The sequence below is a fragment of the Uloborus diversus genome, chromosome 8 (assembly GCF_026930045.1).
Source record: "Uloborus diversus isolate 005 chromosome 8, Udiv.v.3.1, whole genome shotgun sequence".
Classification (NCBI taxonomy): domain Eukaryota; kingdom Metazoa; phylum Arthropoda; class Arachnida; order Araneae; family Uloboridae; genus Uloborus; species Uloborus diversus.
The window spans coordinates 113685669-113706142 of record NC_072738.1 but is presented as its reverse complement, the minus strand read 5'-3'; the positions used below and the strand labels follow the sequence as shown (position 1 = coordinate 113706142).

Sequence of the window (20474 nt, the reverse complement as noted above, 5' to 3'; positions counted from 1 at the left end):
CAATCGGTCGAAATCTCCATCATTAGCAACACGAAGCTGATTAAATAATCTGTCATTTAAAGCGCTTTTTCGGATTTTATCGGCCGCTTTGATGATGTATTGCAGTGATTGAGAGAGGCGCTCACTCAAATTTTTCGCAACCAAATGTTGTCTATGAATGACCCAATGTACAGCGAACACACCTGGAATTTTATTTTTTAAGTGCGCCATGAAGCCTTTGTAACGTCCGGTCACAGCCGGAGCGCCATCCGTAGCAGCTGATATAATATTCTTCAGTGGAATTTCTTTCTCATCAGAAAATTTTTCCAGTGTATTACATACGGTTCTTCCTTTTGTATCCGTCTCTAAATTTGCGGCAAATATAGTACAGTGCAATTAGACATAAACCTCAGCATCCAAAGTAAAAGTTTCCCTTCAACTCCAAATTGTTGTATACTGTCCACATATTGTTTGGTAAAAAGTTACACCGTTTTCAGCGTCGGGTTTTGGGGGGAGGGGGGAAGAAGTTGGTAAATTAGTAGTTTTTATCAGTTTTTTGGAAATATTTAAAAAACTATGGCATTTAGAGCAAAAAGTGCAATATACAAAATAATCTACTCTAAATTACGAACAAAATGGTCCTAAGCATTATTTTGTTAAGTGAACGGGTCCATAGTTACGGCGGATGTAAAAGTAGAAAATTTTCGCATTTTTAAGTTTTTTTTAGAAAATGGAATTCTAACTACTATCGTAAACAGAAATAACTAAACAATTTTATTAAAAAGTAATATTGTACAATCGTATTCTAGTCTAAAAGAAACTAAGAGGCACCACATGGGGTTAGAAACTTAGAAATACTGGGAATGAGAATCGGTTTTCTGCAATTTGCGTGAACTGTGATAAAGCACTTGAAGTTAGAGTACTAGCTTTAAAAAAGATTGAGAACAAAACATTCAGAGATACACTTGAAAGGAAAGTTCGCTGTTCAGTCTCTAGCCCCCTTTACCAAGTCTAACAGCACCACTATGTGTGGAAACCCTAGTACCAGGGGTGTTTTTGATCGGAAATTTCAGAAAATTTCGAAAATTTTAGGTTGACAACACATTCTAAAACTGAAAAATTATTTTAAAATATAACTAAAAAAAACTTCTAATATAATTTTTATTAATGATTTGAATGATTTTTGTATGCATATTTGAAGAGTTTTTACTGGGGAGGGGAAAGGCCTGAGCTTCCTCATAGTTTCAGAAAATTTCACACTGCCTTTAGAAAATTTTACTTGAGCTCACGTGCACCCCTGATTAATAATCTCTCACATCGGATGGTGTGCACTGTAAGAAAATATGAGAGACTTTAAGAAATACTGTCAAACACGCTTAAGTGAATAGCCATTTTGCCACGAAAAAATATTCTAATGAGCGGGATATTCCAAAAACCGAAATAAAAATAAATAACACATTACATTGGTTTGGTACTAAGCAGGATATTCTTTTAATCGATATTCTAATAAGCGGGCTCGACTGTATTTTAATTTCAATTACGTGCATATCCTCCATCCTTGTTCGACAAATCTGGCTTGATAAGGAAGGGGAGCAAATCTTCAATGGTGTCTGTTTTGGTTCCAGATTCAAATGAATCATCGGTCACCCCAGATTTAGAAAAAGTGTCCTACATCATTGATGAAGATCACCACCTTCTTCATCGTGTTTTCTGACGTTTCCCAGCTACCTTCAAATAAATTTGCAAGGAATACATAAATTACGTAATTGCTCATTATAGGCCAGCAACTTGTTTTTGATAAATACGAGAAAGGAACCACAAAAGATGAAGACCAATTACGTAGATCACGTTCTGCCACTAACGTTGAAGTCAAAGTTGAAGACTCAATCAGTGTAACTATCAAGCAAAGTGAATGTCTTGCTAACACTAGGAGCAAAATTGCCCTTATTTCTCTCCCGACAATGTACTTGAAAAGAGGCAGTTGCACAGTTCGTCAAGCATTGGGTGACCTGACTTATTAATAGTTTTAACAGCTATTGATAAAGCTAAGAATGGAGTTGAAGCTTGTGTGATCGGCGATGACATGAGCTTACTATTCTTGTTGAATGTTCACACACCATCAGAAAACAAATTGAAAATGGTGGTACCAAGGAAAGGCAATCAGCAGGAGAAGGTGTGCACTGTCTCGGACATTCAGCGAAGTATTGGAGATATGAAGGGTGTACTCTTTGCAATGTACGCCTTCACAGAATGTGACAATGTACCATCTATCTACAAGAAGGGAAACATTTCACCATATAGGAAAGTGTAAGCCAACAACGCTCTTCATACGAAGCTTCCAAGTCTTTAACGATTCCAAAGCTGACCCCAGTTCAGTGACTGACGCAGGAAAGTATTTCTTTCTTGCGATGTTTGGAGCAAAGAATACTGAAGATCTAGATAGCTTTCACTACCAGTGTTACTTGCAGGCTATTGCAAAACAGCCCATACATTCATTGTTCATGCACACACACGCACACAAGTTGACTTTCCCCCACTTCAGCAGCAACCAGGCAGCATTCATCTAGAACCTACCACCAGGTTCAGCAGCGGCTGGATGTGAAAAAGAATTTATCTCCAGTGGGGGTGGAAGAAGATTGGTGAATACCTGACACCAATTACAACAATGTGTTCTGCAGCTTCCTAGGAATTACTTTCCCTCATAGTGCGCGTTTACAAAGCCGAATGCTTCCGTAACTGCGAGTGCAGAAGCACTCTAAACTGCTCAAGCATGTGCAGTAATTGCTCAGGTCTAGGAAGTAATAACAAGGGCACTAATATCATAGACGAAGATCTAGAAGAGGACGGTGGTATGCTTGAAGAGGACTGAATGCTGGTGAATACTTTACATCACAATATGTCACATTCAACGTTCTACATTTGTATTAAATATTAGTATTGAACTCAGTTTACGAACGTCAAAAATATAACACAATAAAATATGGTTGCAATATACAGGCAAATATGCCTATTTTCAAAAGACAAAACTTCAAAAGCTGAAATTATAAAAATGTTATCAGGAAAAATGATATAACTATAAATCATAATTGTTTTGAATTTTTATAATTTAAAAAATCATTTATGTTTATATAAAATATGTTCATTCTTATTGCGGCATTGTCTAGAGAAAGTTTGTGTTTCTCCGTGCCGCAAATTTATATAGTTATGGTCCATGAATGCTTCTTTTCCCTTAAAAGTAGAGCCCCTTGAGGAGGTGGTGAGGTTGTCATTCCTTCAAAGGCTTATCACAAACATACCACCGGCCCTATAAATCGCAATTTGCTCTTACAAAACACTCCTCATACAAAAAATTAGTTTTCTGAGTGATAACCAATATTTTTTTCGAAAAATCTAAAATAATACGAAAAAATTCTATTTTTCACCTGATGTAAATCTGCAACCATTCACTTAACAAAATAATGTTTAGGACCATTTTGTTCGAAATTTAGTGTAGATTATTTTGTATATTGCATTTTTCGCGCTAAACACCATAGTTTTCTAAATATTTCGGAAAAACTGATAAAAACCACTAATTTACCACCTTCTTCCCCCCTCCCCCCAAAACCGGACGCTGAAAATGGTGTTACTTTTTACCAAACAATATGTGGACTGTATAGAACAATTTGGAGATGGAGGGAAAATATTACTTTATATGTTGAGGTTTGGCCTTTTTTTGGTCTATTTGCACCGTACTAATAGTACTTCTTGACATATTTTCTCATTTCAAATAAACCTCACGCATGACAACAACAATGCTTCATTGGTTGGTAAAGTGGACTCATCTAACTGAATTGAGAATTTAGAAGTCTTCAGATGATTGCCAGTGACTCTTCAATGTTTTCAGCCATCTCATCAATTCGTCTTTGCACACAACTATTGCTCAAAGGAATTTTCCTGTAGTTATTACTTCTTTTATTGCCGGTAAAATTAAATCCTCTCCAATAGTGTGAGGTTTACCTGTTTGAACAATTAGCCAGGAGATATTGTAGGAAGCTCAGAGTCGGTCGTCGTTTTGCTTAGAAGCTGCTGAAAAAAGTTTTGACACAGTTGGCTGAGCTGCGTATTTCTTTTGCAGTTCTTGAAAATAAGTCACATTTTTGTCTTTTTTATCTGAATGCATTTTATTCATATGATCTTGTAGCCTTGAGGGTTTCATCGCTTCGTTTGAAAATATTTTTTGACAAAGAAGGCACATAGGAGAAGATGGATTTGTGGGATTTTCAATAAATCCATATTTTCAATATTCCGCGCTGTACTGCCGTCTCTTCCTTTTTGCTTCCGACATATTTTGTCGTCAAAAATGCCGAAGTAAAAAATAGAGCACTAAAAACTTGCTAATTACACCACTCGCAGTATTCACCACCGCACATACAGCACTTTACCTAGTCGCTAAATTCACTTGTCCCCTAGATGGCGTTACACAAGGAAACGGGCGTTAAGCGTAAAGGAGCGGTAAAGTTTGTGTTAAAATGAGAAAAAAAATTTAATTAGCCTTCGCTCCCCTAAACCGCTTCATTGCCCCCCAATCTTCCCTGTGCCCTTTACTGCTCCCCTATAGGCCTCCAGCGCCCACTTTGAGAAAGACTGGTTTAATCTATCTTTGAAAATATTTAATTCCTTTACAGTTATTTAGTTCGCACATAAGCCGCAAAGTTACGTGAAATCGACCAAAAATCAACATTTTTAGCTTATTTTGTATATTGCAGTGTTTCTTCTTTTAGATCCCAGACATGTATTTTTTACAGTAAGTGTGCACTATACAGCTCTCTGCTGGAACTGAAATTCTACTGTGTTGCATTAACAACTCAGAACCCACCCCAAGTAGTTGGTTGCACTTAGTGTTCCACCTGCAGTTCCCAAGGAGACTGGACTTATTGACAGGACCTATACATTTGTAAAGTACTTTCATTATAACTATGTAGTTTTCAACAAGTTTCCATGTTTCGATCAAGGTGTACAGTTGGACTTACGACTCAGTTTTGGCACTGATGTTTGAAAAATATAAAGGTTTTCATATAAATCCATCTCTTCCATCTAATACCTCAAATGAATTTCTGCGGATTCACTGAACAGTTCCACTATCCATTCCACTGCCCGTGCGTGATATGGAAATTTTAAGAATACATGCTTAAGAAATAAATGTATAGTTTCTAGAAAGGGTAAAATATCCATGTTTTTCACATCATCAATGAAGCGGAGGAAGTAAACACGTTGACCTGTCAACTGCTGTAGTTCAAACTAACCGCTGTAGTCGAATCTTGAAATCTTAATATTGATGAAAGAAATTTTCTTATAGCTTTTGAAGTGTCTCTTGATTGATAGTTTTTTGCGTTGTATAGATTACCTACTGTAATCCAATTCCTTTACATTTCTCATTTAGTGCATTGCCATGACCAATAACAATTTCTCAAAAATAATAAAGTAAGCATTTCATTGAATCATGGGATCCACGATGTTTGGGAGATTATCAAATGTCCGACTTGTGGATTTTATAACTTTATGTTGGCCTTCAGGTAGACCAACGGATGTGGAATGGTAAGTTCGGGAGAAATGAAGCAATGGAAACTGAATTTCAATTTAAATAACAATTTATTCAAAACATGTGTAAAATGTAAGTAGGCAAAAACAATGAAACATTTATAAAAAGCATATCCCCTATTAACAATTCAAATAAAATAATGCCCCCCCCCCAACAAACAAATATCACAGAGAAATATCACAAGATTCAGTTACTTAAGAAAACCATCATCAGTTCTAAAACGTTCCTAATTTTTTTTAAAATTTACAATACTCCATGCCACTACGATGGTAGCTGTCCAGAAAACTATTACAAATACAAAAGTGACGACCAGCAACAGGCTCTGGGCCCAGCTAGACTGGTCCTAGTCAGTTTACAATCCCCAGTGAAGATCAATGGCCCTCTTAAAACTATCTACTCCCTTGCTCATTACCACCTCTTCCGGTAAACTGTTCCAAGGTTCCACTACCCTGCTAAAGTAATAATTTTTCCTAACATCCATGTTAGCCTGAGATTTAAATAGCTTAAAACAATGACCCCTAGTGCTGTTTTCAGTGCTAAACTTCAGTTCCGTAACATCTTTCATTTTAATAAATTTAAACAACTGAATCATGTCCCCTCGGTCTCTTCTTTGCTCAAGACTGTACATTTTTAACCTTCTAAGCCTGAAATCATAGTCTAAGTGAGAAAGTCCGTTTATTAGCCTTGTAGCTCGCCTTTGAACCCTTTCCAATACATTGATGTCTTTCTTAAGATAAGGAGACCAAAACTGAACAGCATACTCCAAATGAAGTCTTACCAAACTTCTATATAAGGGCAGAAGAACTTCTTTAGATTTGTTTGAAATAGATCTATTGATAAACCCAAGCATCTTATTGGCCTTGTTACTAGCAATGCTGCACTGTTGGCTAAACTTTAAATCCTGACTTATTAAGACCCCCAGATCAGTAACTTTGTCTGCCTGACTAATGACTGAACCTTGCAAATAATAACTTGTACACTTATTTCCATGCCCTAAATGTAGCACTTGACATTTCCCAACATTAACAGCCATACCCCATTTATCAGCACACTCCGTAATATGATGTAGATCCTCTTGCAGCTGTTTTGCTTGCTCTTCATTTTCTACAGTCCCCATAACTTTGACATCATCAGCAAAACAATTCATGTTCCCAGAAATATTTTCGTGAATATCGTTCATAAAAACAATGAACAAAACAGGCCCTAACACTGATCCTTGAGGAACTCCGCTTAAAACCTCACTCCAATTAGAATAATTTCCCCTTACAACTACTCTTTGTTTACTTCCGGTCAGCCAATTTTTTACCCAAATGTAAGTTTTCCCTCCTATTCCTATATCAGCTAATTTGCTAAGTAGAGCAACATGCGGTACCTTATCGAAAGCTTTTTGAAAATCAATGTAAACAACATCTACAGGCTTCTTATTGTCTAAAGCCATGGTAACTTTGTCATAGAAATGTAATAAATTAGTTGCACAAGATTTACCTTTCCTGAAACCGTGCTGAAAACTAGTCAATAGATTATTAGTCTCTAGAAAATTTACTATCTTAATTTTCATCAATGTTTCAAAAATGTTGCAAACCACCGAAGTTAGACTCACAGGTCTATAATTTCCCGCACTCCCTTTAGACCCTTTCTTGAAGAGCGGTGTAATGTTAGCCAGCTTCCAGTCCTCTGGCACTGTCCCCGAATTATAAGAAGCATTGAAAATGTTTGCGATTACATCTGCTAATTCCTCTGCACATTCAACTAAAATTTTCGGATAAATATTATCTGGCCCCGGAGCCTTAGTCTCTTTAATTTTTTTCAAATGAAGTAAAACGTCATCCCTGGAAAATACAAAGTCCTCAAGCTGTACTATAGCTTGTGTCTTGTTGGTGTCAACTGTTGAGATACAGTTATCGTTAAAAACACTCGAAAAAAAGTTATTAAGAACATTAGCAATATCACTATCGTCCTGAATTAAAATTCCGTGCTCATCAACCAGTGGCCCAATATGACTATTTCGAACTTTCCCCGAATTAGCGTATGCAAAAAACCTCTTGGGATTCCTGTTTATGTTATCTGCCAGTCTTTGCTCCAACTCTCTTTTCTGAATCCGTACCAAATACTTAAATTTACGCCTTGCCTAACAATATTGGAGCCTATCTGCACTGTGACCTGTTTCTCTAAACCTATGAAAAGCAGCTTGCTTGTAATTTAGAGCGTCTTTAGTTTCCCTGGAGAACCACATTGGCCAAATTTTAGTGTTGACACCCTTTCTCCTAAAAGGAACATGATCCCTAACGTATTCGCTAGATTTTCTTTAAACTCTGCCCACTGAAGATTCACATCGCTATTGTCCAATCCAGAAGAAAAAACTGCTTTCAAACTCTGCCTAAGTGCCACAAAGTCAGTATTTCTGAAATTGGGCACAAACCTAAAATTCTCTACTTTGTGCATATCAAATTTAATCCCAAACCTAATACTGTTGTGGTCACTATCTCCAATGTGTTCCCCTACACATAACCCTTGAACAGAGCCTTCCATGTCGCAGAAAACTAGATCTAAAATCGCGTCCTGTCGAGTACCCTGAGTTACAATTTGATCTAAGAAACAGTCACCAATTACTTTCAAAAAATCCTCTTCTCTGCTATTACTATGGTAAAAATTATTCCAATCAATTCCTGGAAAATTAAAATCTCCCATTATGATGACTGACCCCTTGCTAGAAATGTCACTAATAATACTAAACATCTGTTCGTCTTGACCCTGGCTTAAGTTGGGTGGCCTATAAATATTCCCCAAACGTAGTTTTTTGCCCTTATTACTAATCAACTCCAGCCAAATCATATCAATCTCATTAGGTTTATTATTAATTACCAATTCATTGCAAATTAAAGTGTCTCTGACAAAATAAAACCCCACCACCTCTTTTACCTACTCTATCTTGTCTAAACAAATTATACCCAGCAATAGATAATAAATCATCATCACTTTCGGTAGCCCATGTCTCGGTAACTCCAATAATATCCAACCTCTCGTCTATGATTATGCTTTTCAATTCTTCCATCTTGTTCCTAATACTACAAGCATTTGTATAAAAAACCTTAAGTAAGCCCATCTTACTTTTATTTAATGCTGCACGTTTGTTTGAATCCCAAGTGTTAAAATCTTTTCTCTTATTAGCTACCCTATTTCCGTTTCTACTAAAATCCCGATAGTTAGTACCCTTTCGAATTCTGCTCCTTAAACCATGCCCCCCATTCCAACTTAGTTTTTTGATTCTGAAGCCTCTAAAACCAAACCACTAACAGGGGTCTGGCCAGGGGATATTTGGGTCCGTTAACGGACCCTTCACAAAAATCCGATCAACCAAAACGGACCTTTCACAAAATCCCGATCAAACAAAACGGACCTTTCACAAAATCCCGATCAAACAAAACGGACCCTTCACAAAATTCTGATAAACAAGATCGGATCTGTCACAAATTGTTTATTGAAAGAGCAAATCTGAAAGCAAAAAAAAACGCATATTTCTGTGTATAAACCGATAATTTTTGGAACCTTTTTTTAAGTCAAATTAGAGGGATCAGCTTATACAAAATCGGCTAATTTTGAAAAAAAGAAAAAATCGACACTCTTGCGATGTTCCTGCAAGCGATAAATAATTGCTACTGCCAAATAAATATAATGGTTGTTTGTTTTATCACAGCTAATTAGCAGCGGTGTTGTTGTAAACTTTTTTGAAAAGGCATTGGTAAGCACTTTTTTCCGCTCATGATTTAATAAACAATAATAATATATATATCTGCGAAATGAACTTAGAACTGCAAAGGGATAGTAAGGGTGAGGAAAAAATATGATCGCTTCAGATAGGGTTACCAACTTCAAAACTATCACCACTTAGTGTCTGGCGTTGAACCTTTATAATGACTTGATTAGAAAATATTCTCATCATTTTGTCGGCTTGTCAATATTTGCGTTTTTACGGTGCGGTGCGATGTTTGATTGTTACTTTGGGAGAAAATTATATGGGTTTTGATTTTTTCGATGCTAACAAGGATGATTAACTTTAAATAAACTCTTTTAATTACCGTTTTTTTTCTTTAGATGTCTACATTTTGAAAAATGCAATCTTTTAACATCCGATATGAGAATCATATTTTGTTCTTTTTTCAAGCTAACTTCGCTTTATTAGGATTCAAATAAATGAAAAGTGTCTTTATTTAACTCTCATTTCAAGTTTTTAAAGCAAAATTCCATTTTCTGTAATGAATCAAAAATAAAAATGCTGAATAGATGGTTTATTTTATTTTATTATTATTTTTTTTGGGGGGGGGGAGAGGGGTCAACTGTGTCCACAGATATTAATGATATGTTATCATAAGACTCTAAAATGAAATTTTAAAATAATTTTATCGAAAATATTTCTTTTACAAGCCGTTTTTATACTTTTGATGCCTTCACTTTGAGAATTGCGATCTCTTTGCATCCGCTATGGGAATCCGATTTTCCGAACTTTTGATGATTATTACGCTTTGTTAAGAGGTAAACAATTGAAATATCTTTTTATTTTTGTTAAAATCACGGAATTTATAAGTTTTAAACGAAATTCTGTGCTTTTTAAGAGTGTCTTGGGTCAAAAAGTTGAATGCCGAACTCTATTCTGAATTTTGTTTTATTTATTTATATTTTTGTTACTATTTTAAATACTGTACAGAAATATATCTAGTATAATTTAACATAATGCAGAATTGTAGATAAATATTGATACTTGAATGAGCGATGCCCCCCCCCCCCCACCAAATATCAGAAAAAAATTCCAGAATGATTTTCTCGTCATAGAAGAGGAAAACACTCAGCTCTAAGTTTAATTGATGCAGTTTGTGCCATCTCTAAATTCTAAAATTTCGTTTTAACATTTTTTTTTTTTTTTTTGCGAAATTTTTTGATTTTTCACAAAATTAATTCATTTTTCACAAAATTATTTGATTTTTCCCAAAAAACGGACCCTGTGAAAAATCCTGGACAGACCCCTGACTAACTATTTTGACCCCTGTAGAGCTGAGATGTAGGCCATCCCTAGCAATCCAATCTCGTTTACATCTACTCCACACGTCAATAAACCTGATACTACGCTTAACGCAAATTTCCTTGAGTACCAGGTTCATACACATAGCCCGTTTGTTTAACCAACTCCTATGCACTCCATACCTGGGGAGCAAACCAACCACTTGGACATTTGCCGAACAGTTGGTTGCTTTGTCCAACAGGGAATCCCATTCCTTTGTAAACTCATCATTGTTACTATGGCCTACATCATTAGTTCCCACCCACAAAGTAACTACATCCTCTTTATTAAATACCCCCTTCTTTTCAGCAACCCTATTTACATCTCTCACCCGAGCCCCTGGCAAACAACATCTAGCCACCTTACGTCTAACTCTGCCTATTGAGTTTCCCACCTCACGCACCATTGAATCTCCCAAAATTATATCCTTTGTTTCCCAGTCAGTCGCCTCAGCAATAACTTTCCCCTTTACCTCTGGAATTTTCCCACTATCTAATACACAGCTAATTCCCACATCCTTTTTACTAACTTCCTCCTTTAATTCTGGAATATTCCCACTATCTAACACACAGCTAATGCCAACCTCCTTTTTGCTAACTTCCCCCTTTCCCTCTGGAGTGTTTACCCCATCTACACGCCTACAGCCTAATGCTAACTCACCCTCCAAAGTAAGCATCCTAACTCTGATTTCTGAGAGTTCAACACAATTTGTGCAAATGAAATCCTTCTCAGACTCATCCTTCCCCTTAAACAAGCAGAACATCTGACATAGGTCACAAGAAATCCACTTGTCCCCTTTACCACTTTTAACCTCCTTCATTATGCATATAACTCCCATTCTAGCTCAAAATGGTACACTTAAAAAGTCAATACAAAAATACAAAATTGGAGAAATAATGCTAATTATTAGAATTAGAAAGCATTGGAAGTAAAAGATACAAATATTACTAAATCCTAAGACAAGCAGTAAATTAAAATACACAAGTTATAAGAAGCATTGAAAATGTTTACAATAACACCCTAAACAGAGCAGTCAGGCTTAACAAGAAATCAGCACAACTTAGGCTTAGCTACACAGAATAGAAAAACACTTTAAGAAAGCAAGTAAATCAAAAATAAGACTTAAAAGCACAAGAATACTTAATTATATGATAAAATACAATAAAAATACAGAAACTAAAGTAGTAAAATAAACAATTACAGTAAAAAATCACTTATCTCAGGAGCAGCAAAAACACTCCCCAGCAACTGTAGCGCCCTCTAGAGGCGGAATCAACATGCTCTGTTACGAATTATTGTGACAATATTTGATTATAACCTGGTTAGTTTATTGTCTTTATTAGCAGTAAGCAAGTGTCAGATTCAAATTTTTCATAATTTGGAGTCAAATTATGAAAATTTTGATCATTAGTAGGTCAGGTAGTCTTTGTACAGCAGCATCAAATTAGATACATTTTGAACAATATGTATGCATAAAGCTAGCCAATTTTCGGAATCAAAATTATAGGTTTCTTATAGCCTCAGTTTGCAAATTTTTTGCTCCTCAGTCATCTGATGTTCCAAAGTCTAAAGACAATCTTTTGTAAAAACTCTAAGAATAGTTGTGGTTAAAAATCCAGCAATGACTTAAATCCGTCTTCCAAAATTAATATAACAATAATAAAACTTCTTGTTCTTTTATTTTCAAATTGGTATAGCTTCCATTCTAGGAACAATTTTGTAATGATCCAGTATTCTCGAAAGCATATCCCACATAGCACAGTCACATCTCAGCAACGTAGCAAATACGTCGCACTGCGACGTTTGTAATGTCTCGGGCACGTCACGGCACATTCCAGAAACGTCCCAGAGACGTTCTGGAGACTTGGAATTGTCCAACTTCAGTTACGTCGCAATGCGACATGTATGGATTGTCGCAATGCGACAGCCCAGAGATGTTCTGGAGACGTGGAATCGTTCAACTTCAGTTGCGTCACAATGCGACATGCATGGGTTGTCGCAATGCGACAGCCCAGAGACGTTCTGGAGATGTGGAATTGTCCAACTTCAGTTGCGTCACAATGCGACATGTATGGGTTGTGGCAATGCGACAGCCCAGGGATATTCTGAAGACGTGGAATTGTTCAACTTCAGTTACGTCGTAATGCGACATGTATGAGTTGTCGCAATGTGACAGCCCAGGGATGTTTTGGCACCGTGGAATTGTCCAACTTCTGTTATATTGCAATGCAACATGTATGTTTTGTCACAGTGTGATGTTTTCATCCCAATGCGACAGCCCAGAGATGATCTGGACACGTGGAATTGTCCAACTTCAGTTACATGCACATTCATTGGGCTTGTGATATTGATGAGGAAATGTGACAGCTCCCAGCTAAAAATTTCTGAAATCTCTTCTTATTTATTGGGAAAAAACAAAAATTTTGTATTTTTCATCAAGTAACATTCACATTAATTCTAAATGTTTGCTAAAATTGTATAGCTAACCTTTCAAACAAAATATTTAAATTCCCACATAACACAAACAATTCATACAAGTTAGTACGCACTAACTTAAGAAGTACAAAAGAAAAAAAAAACTCAGATTAGTTATTGCAGGGGCCTGCAAAGGGGGGGAGGACACCTGTTGGCAAAATATTTTTTAAACTAGGGATGAAAATAAGGATAAACAACATAAAGGGTAACGGGAAAGTCATTTGTGATGGGCCCCAAAATTTTTGTGCATGCCCCTGGTTGTTGAATACGAATAGTGATTGTTCAATTTAAAAAATAGAAAATAATATAGCAAGAGAATATTGTCGCCTCAGAGCAACAGTAAGAAATCTAATCCCAGGAATAATACTAAGATATCCTACTGTTGCTCTGAGGTGACGATATATATATTTTAGTAGCATTTAGACCCAATAATAAAATATTAATGCAAAAATATTGTTTAATTCCCAATATTCACGGTTGATACAAAATCTCGGTTAAAACGAATATTTTCTTAGTTAAGTTGGTTTGAAACAATCATGGAACCAAGCAAAACTGTTTGGATTATGGACGTGTTCTTTATAGGAGAAAATTGGATAATGCACATGTATTCTGGGACTATCTTGTGTTCCGACCTCCCAAAAATTTATGTTTCAGGCCAGTGCTCACTTTAGCGAGTGTTCAGATAGGGTCCCCTATATATAATCAGTGGTGCCCCCCTAGGGTATACTCCATATAGTACGCGTATACTCTCAAACGTTTTTAACACATATATCCTATACCCTCAAGCTTAAAAAATTTTCATATTATGCATATGATCGCATACACATATTGTGCATAATTGATTACTGGGAGTATACTCTCAGAAAAAATGATAGGAACATCACTGTACATAATTAAATTGAAAATCTTATGCATTCAAATGAAAGTTTAGGCTAAGACAAACAAAAATTTTTGACCCCTCCTCTGAAAACTTTTGCTGATAAATGCCATTTTTTTGTCGAAATTATACATCATTTTGTACGACTAAAAAGTCAACCATACGTTAAATATTTTTGTATGGAGCATAAAGCCCTTATACCTGTTGCCTGTGGACATTTCTCGGAACTTTCTATGTGTCTATGCGGATTATCACTTGTTCCTCCACTGTTTAGCATCCTTCTTTTCAAAAAATGGAAAATCTTAATAACTAACAGATATGTTCATACCGCAATAATGAATAGTAGTAATTCATTTTTTTAAAGACAATATTCATTTGTTTTTTTCACTATTTCACTTATTTATGCAACTGTTATGAATAACAGCTAATCGAACAAATTGTGGAGTTTCTAGCATTTCACATTAACTAAGTTCAACTGTACAGTAAACTCCCATTATATGAGGAATTAAGAGGCACAAGTGCAGTGGATATCAAAAATCGCGGCCAAACCGCTAAAAGGCTATAGAGAGGGACAACCAAAGGTAAAAAATATTCTTGCTGACAAACATAGCTTTGTTGATACATAGTACAGTAAAACCTGTAAAGTTGACCACCTGTCTAAATTGACCGCTTTTGTCAGGAACGGAATTAGTCCTATCTTATATAATGAAGGAAAACCTCTGTAACTTGACCACCTCTCTATCTTGACCACTAATATACACCAGCTTTGGTTTGGAGTATTGTAAAAAACCCTTTGTAAGTTGACCACTTGGCAAAAGCATTAGATTGTACTAAAAGTGTAATCAGTTATGCATCAAATAAGCAACCAAACATTTTTAAAAACACCAATGAATATTTATGTTTCTATCTAAAAACATTGGGTTTATGTTAAGTCCCAGAAAATGCGCCAAACTTCATTAAGAAGTTATTTTGTTGAAAAGTAGATTACTATTGTTACAAATGTACAAGAAAAAAAATAAAAGAATTTAAGTCACTTTTGACTTATTATGAATTTTTAGGAATTGTTCATGTCAAGTCAGTAGTTTTTCATAAGCAATGAGACATTTTTTTTCTTCGATCGATTTACAGACATTTTGAATTTGTATGATAATTTACGCGTCATTCTGGTAAATAATCTCTAAAAATATTTTAAACCATTTTACTTATTGTCTTAAAGTAATGTTAAACAATGAAATGGAGTTTAAAGTATTCCAATTAGTTAAAAAATGAATGCATGGGGGAAGAAATGACAAAAAAAAAAGTTTTTGTTACTACCCTCTATAAGTTGACCACCTGTCTAAGTTGACCACCAAAGTACTGCACCGCAAGTGGTCAACTTACACAGGTTTCACTATTTTGTTTTGTGAAAATATATGCAGCACAATAAAAATGTTTTTATATTTTTGCACAACAGAACTGAACATCAATAAATAACAATGGCATGCAGGATGAAGAAAGTGTAAAAAATAACCAAATCAATAAATAATAAAACATAAACAACTATGAGTTTAAATCTGCAATTTTTCGAGAAGAAAACAGCCATTGGCTTAAGCTTCTTGCTACAAAAATACATGTTCTTGATTGTTGAATGACTCGCGGATAATCAGGAGTTTACTGTATATAATTAGAAGGAAATATTACTATTAGTTCATAAAACGCATCTTCAATATCAAGGTAATTGGAAATAATTTCTACTTTTTTAGATTGCACAGGGTGGGTCAGTTTACAAGGTTTGTCAACATAGATAGATAATATAGACGCACGCTTGCATGGGTACGTTTTGATGCTGTGCAGATACATTTGCTGCTGATATGTACATCAGGGTTCATACTCATTTTTAAAAGTGAAAATTAAGGACTTTTTAAGGACTCTCAAAAAATTTGTAAGTTTTCATCGGAAATGATTATATAACTTAAGGTACACCATTTCAACATTTTCCAGAGTGGGTAGGGTGGGGGGAAGGCAGGAGTACTTGATACATAAGCATATGATACAAGCAAGCATATTACACTAAGTAATGCCTGTTTAATTCTGTATGTCTCTCCCCTAAGCACCCATTTGATTTTTCGTCCTTTGTTAGATCAATCCAAACATTACAAGCATCTGCAATTGAAAAGTTTAGTTTCCAAACTAAATCAAGGGCACTAACATAGGATTTTATTTTTTTAAATGATGAAATGAAATTTAGTTTTTTGTTTACTTAAATGAATATCATTTAGCGATTACTTGAGTTATTGAAGACGCTTTTAAGTTTTTGCCGGTTTTTACCAGTTTCTGCCAATGGCATGGCAAAAACTGGTTTCTGCCAGCAGAAAGCCTACCCTGTATGTAGCAGAGCATTTTTCTGTGCATTGTTTCAAAATCTTGAAAGTATATGCATATTTTATTTAAAATCACAACAAATAAGAAAGATAGACCATGAATAAAATAAGTCTTATAAATGAGCAAAATGTTTATTAAGTACAATAAATATCAAACATGAAATTAATTCAAAGCTACCTATTTTCAGCAATAATTTTACTATTTTGAATCTTTAATTTGAAAAGTTAATGCCGTTCACAATAGACAAATTGGGGAAACCTCAACTATGTTTTAAAAATATGGTTTAAATCTTTATTTTTCTGAATGAAAATAACTTTTTGGATTACATAATCTTGCATGAGCCTGATTATTTTTAAAGTTATGTACAATTTTGTGCAATTATTAGGACTTTACATCTTATATGTCAGTCATTACACTGAAATTGTCTCGAGTAACTTGAAGATTTTTTAAAACTATATTTGACACAATCATATAAGCTTTTTTAAACAGAGATACATGAAAATAAAGAGAATTTTAAAGATATTAGGGTTTACTTTTAAATTTAATATCTGCAAGTCAGCATGACTTGGTACTTGGTAGAGGATCTAGCAATAGATGGAATCACAGCACAATACAGAGATATAAATCAATACTATTCATACTTAAATTAGTCTGAATTCATGACATTTATAATGAATGCTTTATCATTCTAAGTTTATTGTACCAACTATAATTAGTTAACTGCTGACAAAAGGAATGGGACTGCTTAAGAAGACAGAAAAAGATACAACGGCAGAGAGAGTAAGAAAATACACTACTACCCTCTTTCGCTATCCATTTCTGAATTGAATTGTATAGCGCAGAAAAGTTAATATTTAATGTGTGCTTAAATATTGAAGACTAAGCAAATACACATTGGTGAGTAATTGTTTTCATCATACGTTATGCAAATAAAGTAATGAATATAAAATTTAACATAACTCATGAATAAAGTCTTAAGAAAGAAAAGCCATAGATGAATGTATAGAATATTTAAAATAAGAATTTTGAGTTTTGTAAACATAGTACTTTTAAAAAATCAAGAAAAATGATAGTGAAAGCAAATAACAATAATTATATTTAACGAACAACATGATATAGAATAAAATAGCAAGAATTCTATAAACCAACAATTCATTCATTCAAATTCTATTAGCTAACTTTTTTTATGGATCGAAGACGATCCATCACCTACTAAAACTCAAAATTTTAAAATCAAATGTTTGATGAGAAGCTTAACCGCTTAAGTTTAAAATAAACCAGCACACGTGTGACAACATTAAAACACAAGGCATAGAAAAAATTAATATCCTTCCATAACAAAGCTATGAATTTGGATTTTTTAAGTATTATTCAAAAAAACTTTTTGCAGTAAATTAGAGAATAGTACAATTAGTTTACGAACTTTCTCATTTAATCAGTAATCATAGCGGAAATACCACAGAAAAACAAACACATTGGAATCGATCAGTTAAAAAATTTACAGTCACAGTTAATCAGCACTCGCTGGCAAAGTTCTTCATTTTGCGCATGCGTGTACTAGTTCGGAGAGAGGGGAAAACGTCTCAAGCATGTCGCATCAAGATGTTGCAGCTACGTTTGCTTGTAATATTGCAGCGACGTACTGTTAATAGCGCAGTGTGATGTGACGTGAATGGGACATTGCGACGTCGCTGGAACATCGCTCAGACGAAGTGTGCTATATGGGATCATATATTATAACGTAGGTACTGATTTTTTTTTTCGTTCTTTTATGTGATGTTAGTAAAATATATTCTAGTGCAAGAAATAGCAAGTAATTTTAATTTGAAGAAGTTAAGAGTTCAAAAAAAAAAAAAAAAAAAAAAAACTAATATAGAAGTGAAAGACACAAGAAAATTTACCTCCCATTCACCTTTTTTAAAAATTATTTGCTTGTAACGCAGTAAATAGCAGAAATTTTCACCAGGTAATTTATAGTTAAATGCACATGTCCGTTTTGTTACGTTTAACGCTACCTTCACAATTTACTAATGATGGATGCATAAATGCTTACTAAATAATTCCTCAGTACAAAGGCAGTAAATAACAATCAGAAAATTTATTCCAATGAGGCAAATACAAATATGCTTTTCTTGAAAAACGGAACACCATCGGAGAAAGATTGTTTTTGTCAGTTAAAAATGACTAACAGCTCTTCTCTTGGTACCATAACTCACAATTCAGTAAGATATAAAAGTACGAATTTCAAATAATTACTTTTAAATTACATGTGTTAATATGGCCGAAATTGCAATTTCATAAACTGATCACAGTAAAATATTCGAGTAATTTTCAATTTCATTCTTCGTTTTTTAAGATTTTGATACAGCGAAAAGTAATTTCGTTGCATCAACTTCAAATTTTTCACTTATTTTACCTTCAAACACAAATTCTTTTTGGGCATTTAAGATGTTTCATGGTCATGTTTAAATATTGGGTGGAAAACATCCATAAAAAATCCAGTTTGTTTCTCCAAAGGAGAGAGAAGTTTCTCAATGTGATCTTGAGCTAAAAATAAGACACAAATGTTCAAAGAGATTATTGTTAAAGTAAACTAAAAGTTTAAATAAGATTATCAATCAAAATATAAAATGAATCTGAAATGAATCATCCCAAAAATATAAAGAGCAAAAATAAATTAATTAATGTTCATTTTTTCTCATCCTCAAACACACGAAATGTACAGAATTTCGTTTTCGTTGCTGTCTGAACTTAATTTTAAATGGGAAAACACATTAACACATAAAATTGCTCATATTATTAAGAAAACTTTAAAAAAGGGAATTACAACTTACCTAGTTTGTGTAAATTTAATTTTCTTCTGATTACAAATTTATTCTGGATATGTTTCCTATAAGTGTGTGGTAGAAAAATACTGTGCTAAAACAGAAAATAATAGGAATTTCAATTACTGATTCACCAGAGATGCACCCCACTCTGGCTGTCCTTCGTCAGCATGTGTCTAGGAAATCAAGTTCAAACGGGAAAAGAGTCAAGAAAAAAAAAAGGAAGAAAATCACGCCAATGAGACTGGGGTAAGGGCAAAAGTGACAATAAATACTTGTTTTCAAATACTTATTTGCCGATGGCAATCTTGCGGATCAAGGGAAAGAGGCTGAATTTCAAGGTCACAACCCAGCTCAGTTGAAAGAAGAAATGGAAATTCGTCATTTTCGGACAGAGTACGCGACATAACAACAGGCGGCAAGAGGGAACTGTATCTCACGAGGTTCTCGTGTTCTGAATTGACTCGGATGCGGGAAAATTGCCGATTAATGAGAATATTTAAGGGGAAAATACCGGGTTTCATAAAAAATTTTCTCTTTTGAAAATTTTTTGTTGACGTGAGGAGCAACAACTGACAAAAAGCAGACAGTGGTCCTTCGGGAAAGGGGGGGGGGTCCGAAACCCATGGATCCTCCCCCCTTTGGCTACGTCCTTGTAAGAGGTAAGGAAAATATCATTGTATCTCAGCTCCATAAGCTTTGTACTGTGTACAATTCAGGAAATCACCAACCCTCTAAAACTGATGCTAAAAGATTGCTTAAAAGCAGTTTGATGAAAAACAGTGAAACTTGAGTTTAATACTATGAAAAAGTTATTACCTAAGCAATTGTTCATATCAATCAACTTAGCACTTTACTTTATGAGTAAACTATGTTTTGAACAGAAAAACATGTTTTCTATTTTAAAACACAGGTTTTTGTGAAACTTTCGTTTTTTTAATATTGTTTCTAGAATTTGTTGATTTTCAAAGTTAATGCTGGCAGTTAAGGCAGTGACCTTGAGCAGCTTGAGTTGGTTGTAAAATTTATCTCTGCTCTCACAATTTTCCCAAATTCAACTTGTGACAAAGTACCCCGCTCTCCCCTACTTCAAAATGCTGTCTCATCCACATCATTGAATGTCATCACCATCTGCCAACAGTTTGCCTCCAAGGAAATGTTTCTCTGAACCAAGCGAATGGAAAGAGCGCGGGAACAGGTCTCGACAGTGAGATGGATGCTGTAGTACTGGAGCCATCTTGAACAGATGACGACGACGTTCAACATGAAGTTCAACTCTAGATGAGACAGCAACCCAGTGACATCAATGCAGCTGGAATGCAGGCT

The 20474-nt window shown here is 34.8% G+C and overlaps 1 protein-coding gene across 1 annotated transcript in view; it reads left to right on the top strand.

The window, feature by feature from the left end:
• Window positions 1-2116: 2116 nt before the first annotated feature.
• LOC129228546 (zinc finger protein 25-like) overlaps window positions 2117-20474 on the top strand; it is a gene marked incomplete at its 3' end in the record, with an annotated part of 28755 nt that continues 10397 nt past the window's right edge. Inside the window, exon 1 of the mRNA XM_054863228.1 lies at window positions 2117-2286. Within this exon, the coding sequence (XP_054719203.1) occupies window positions 2117-2286 (170 nt within the window). The remainder of the gene's footprint in view (window positions 2287-20474) is intronic.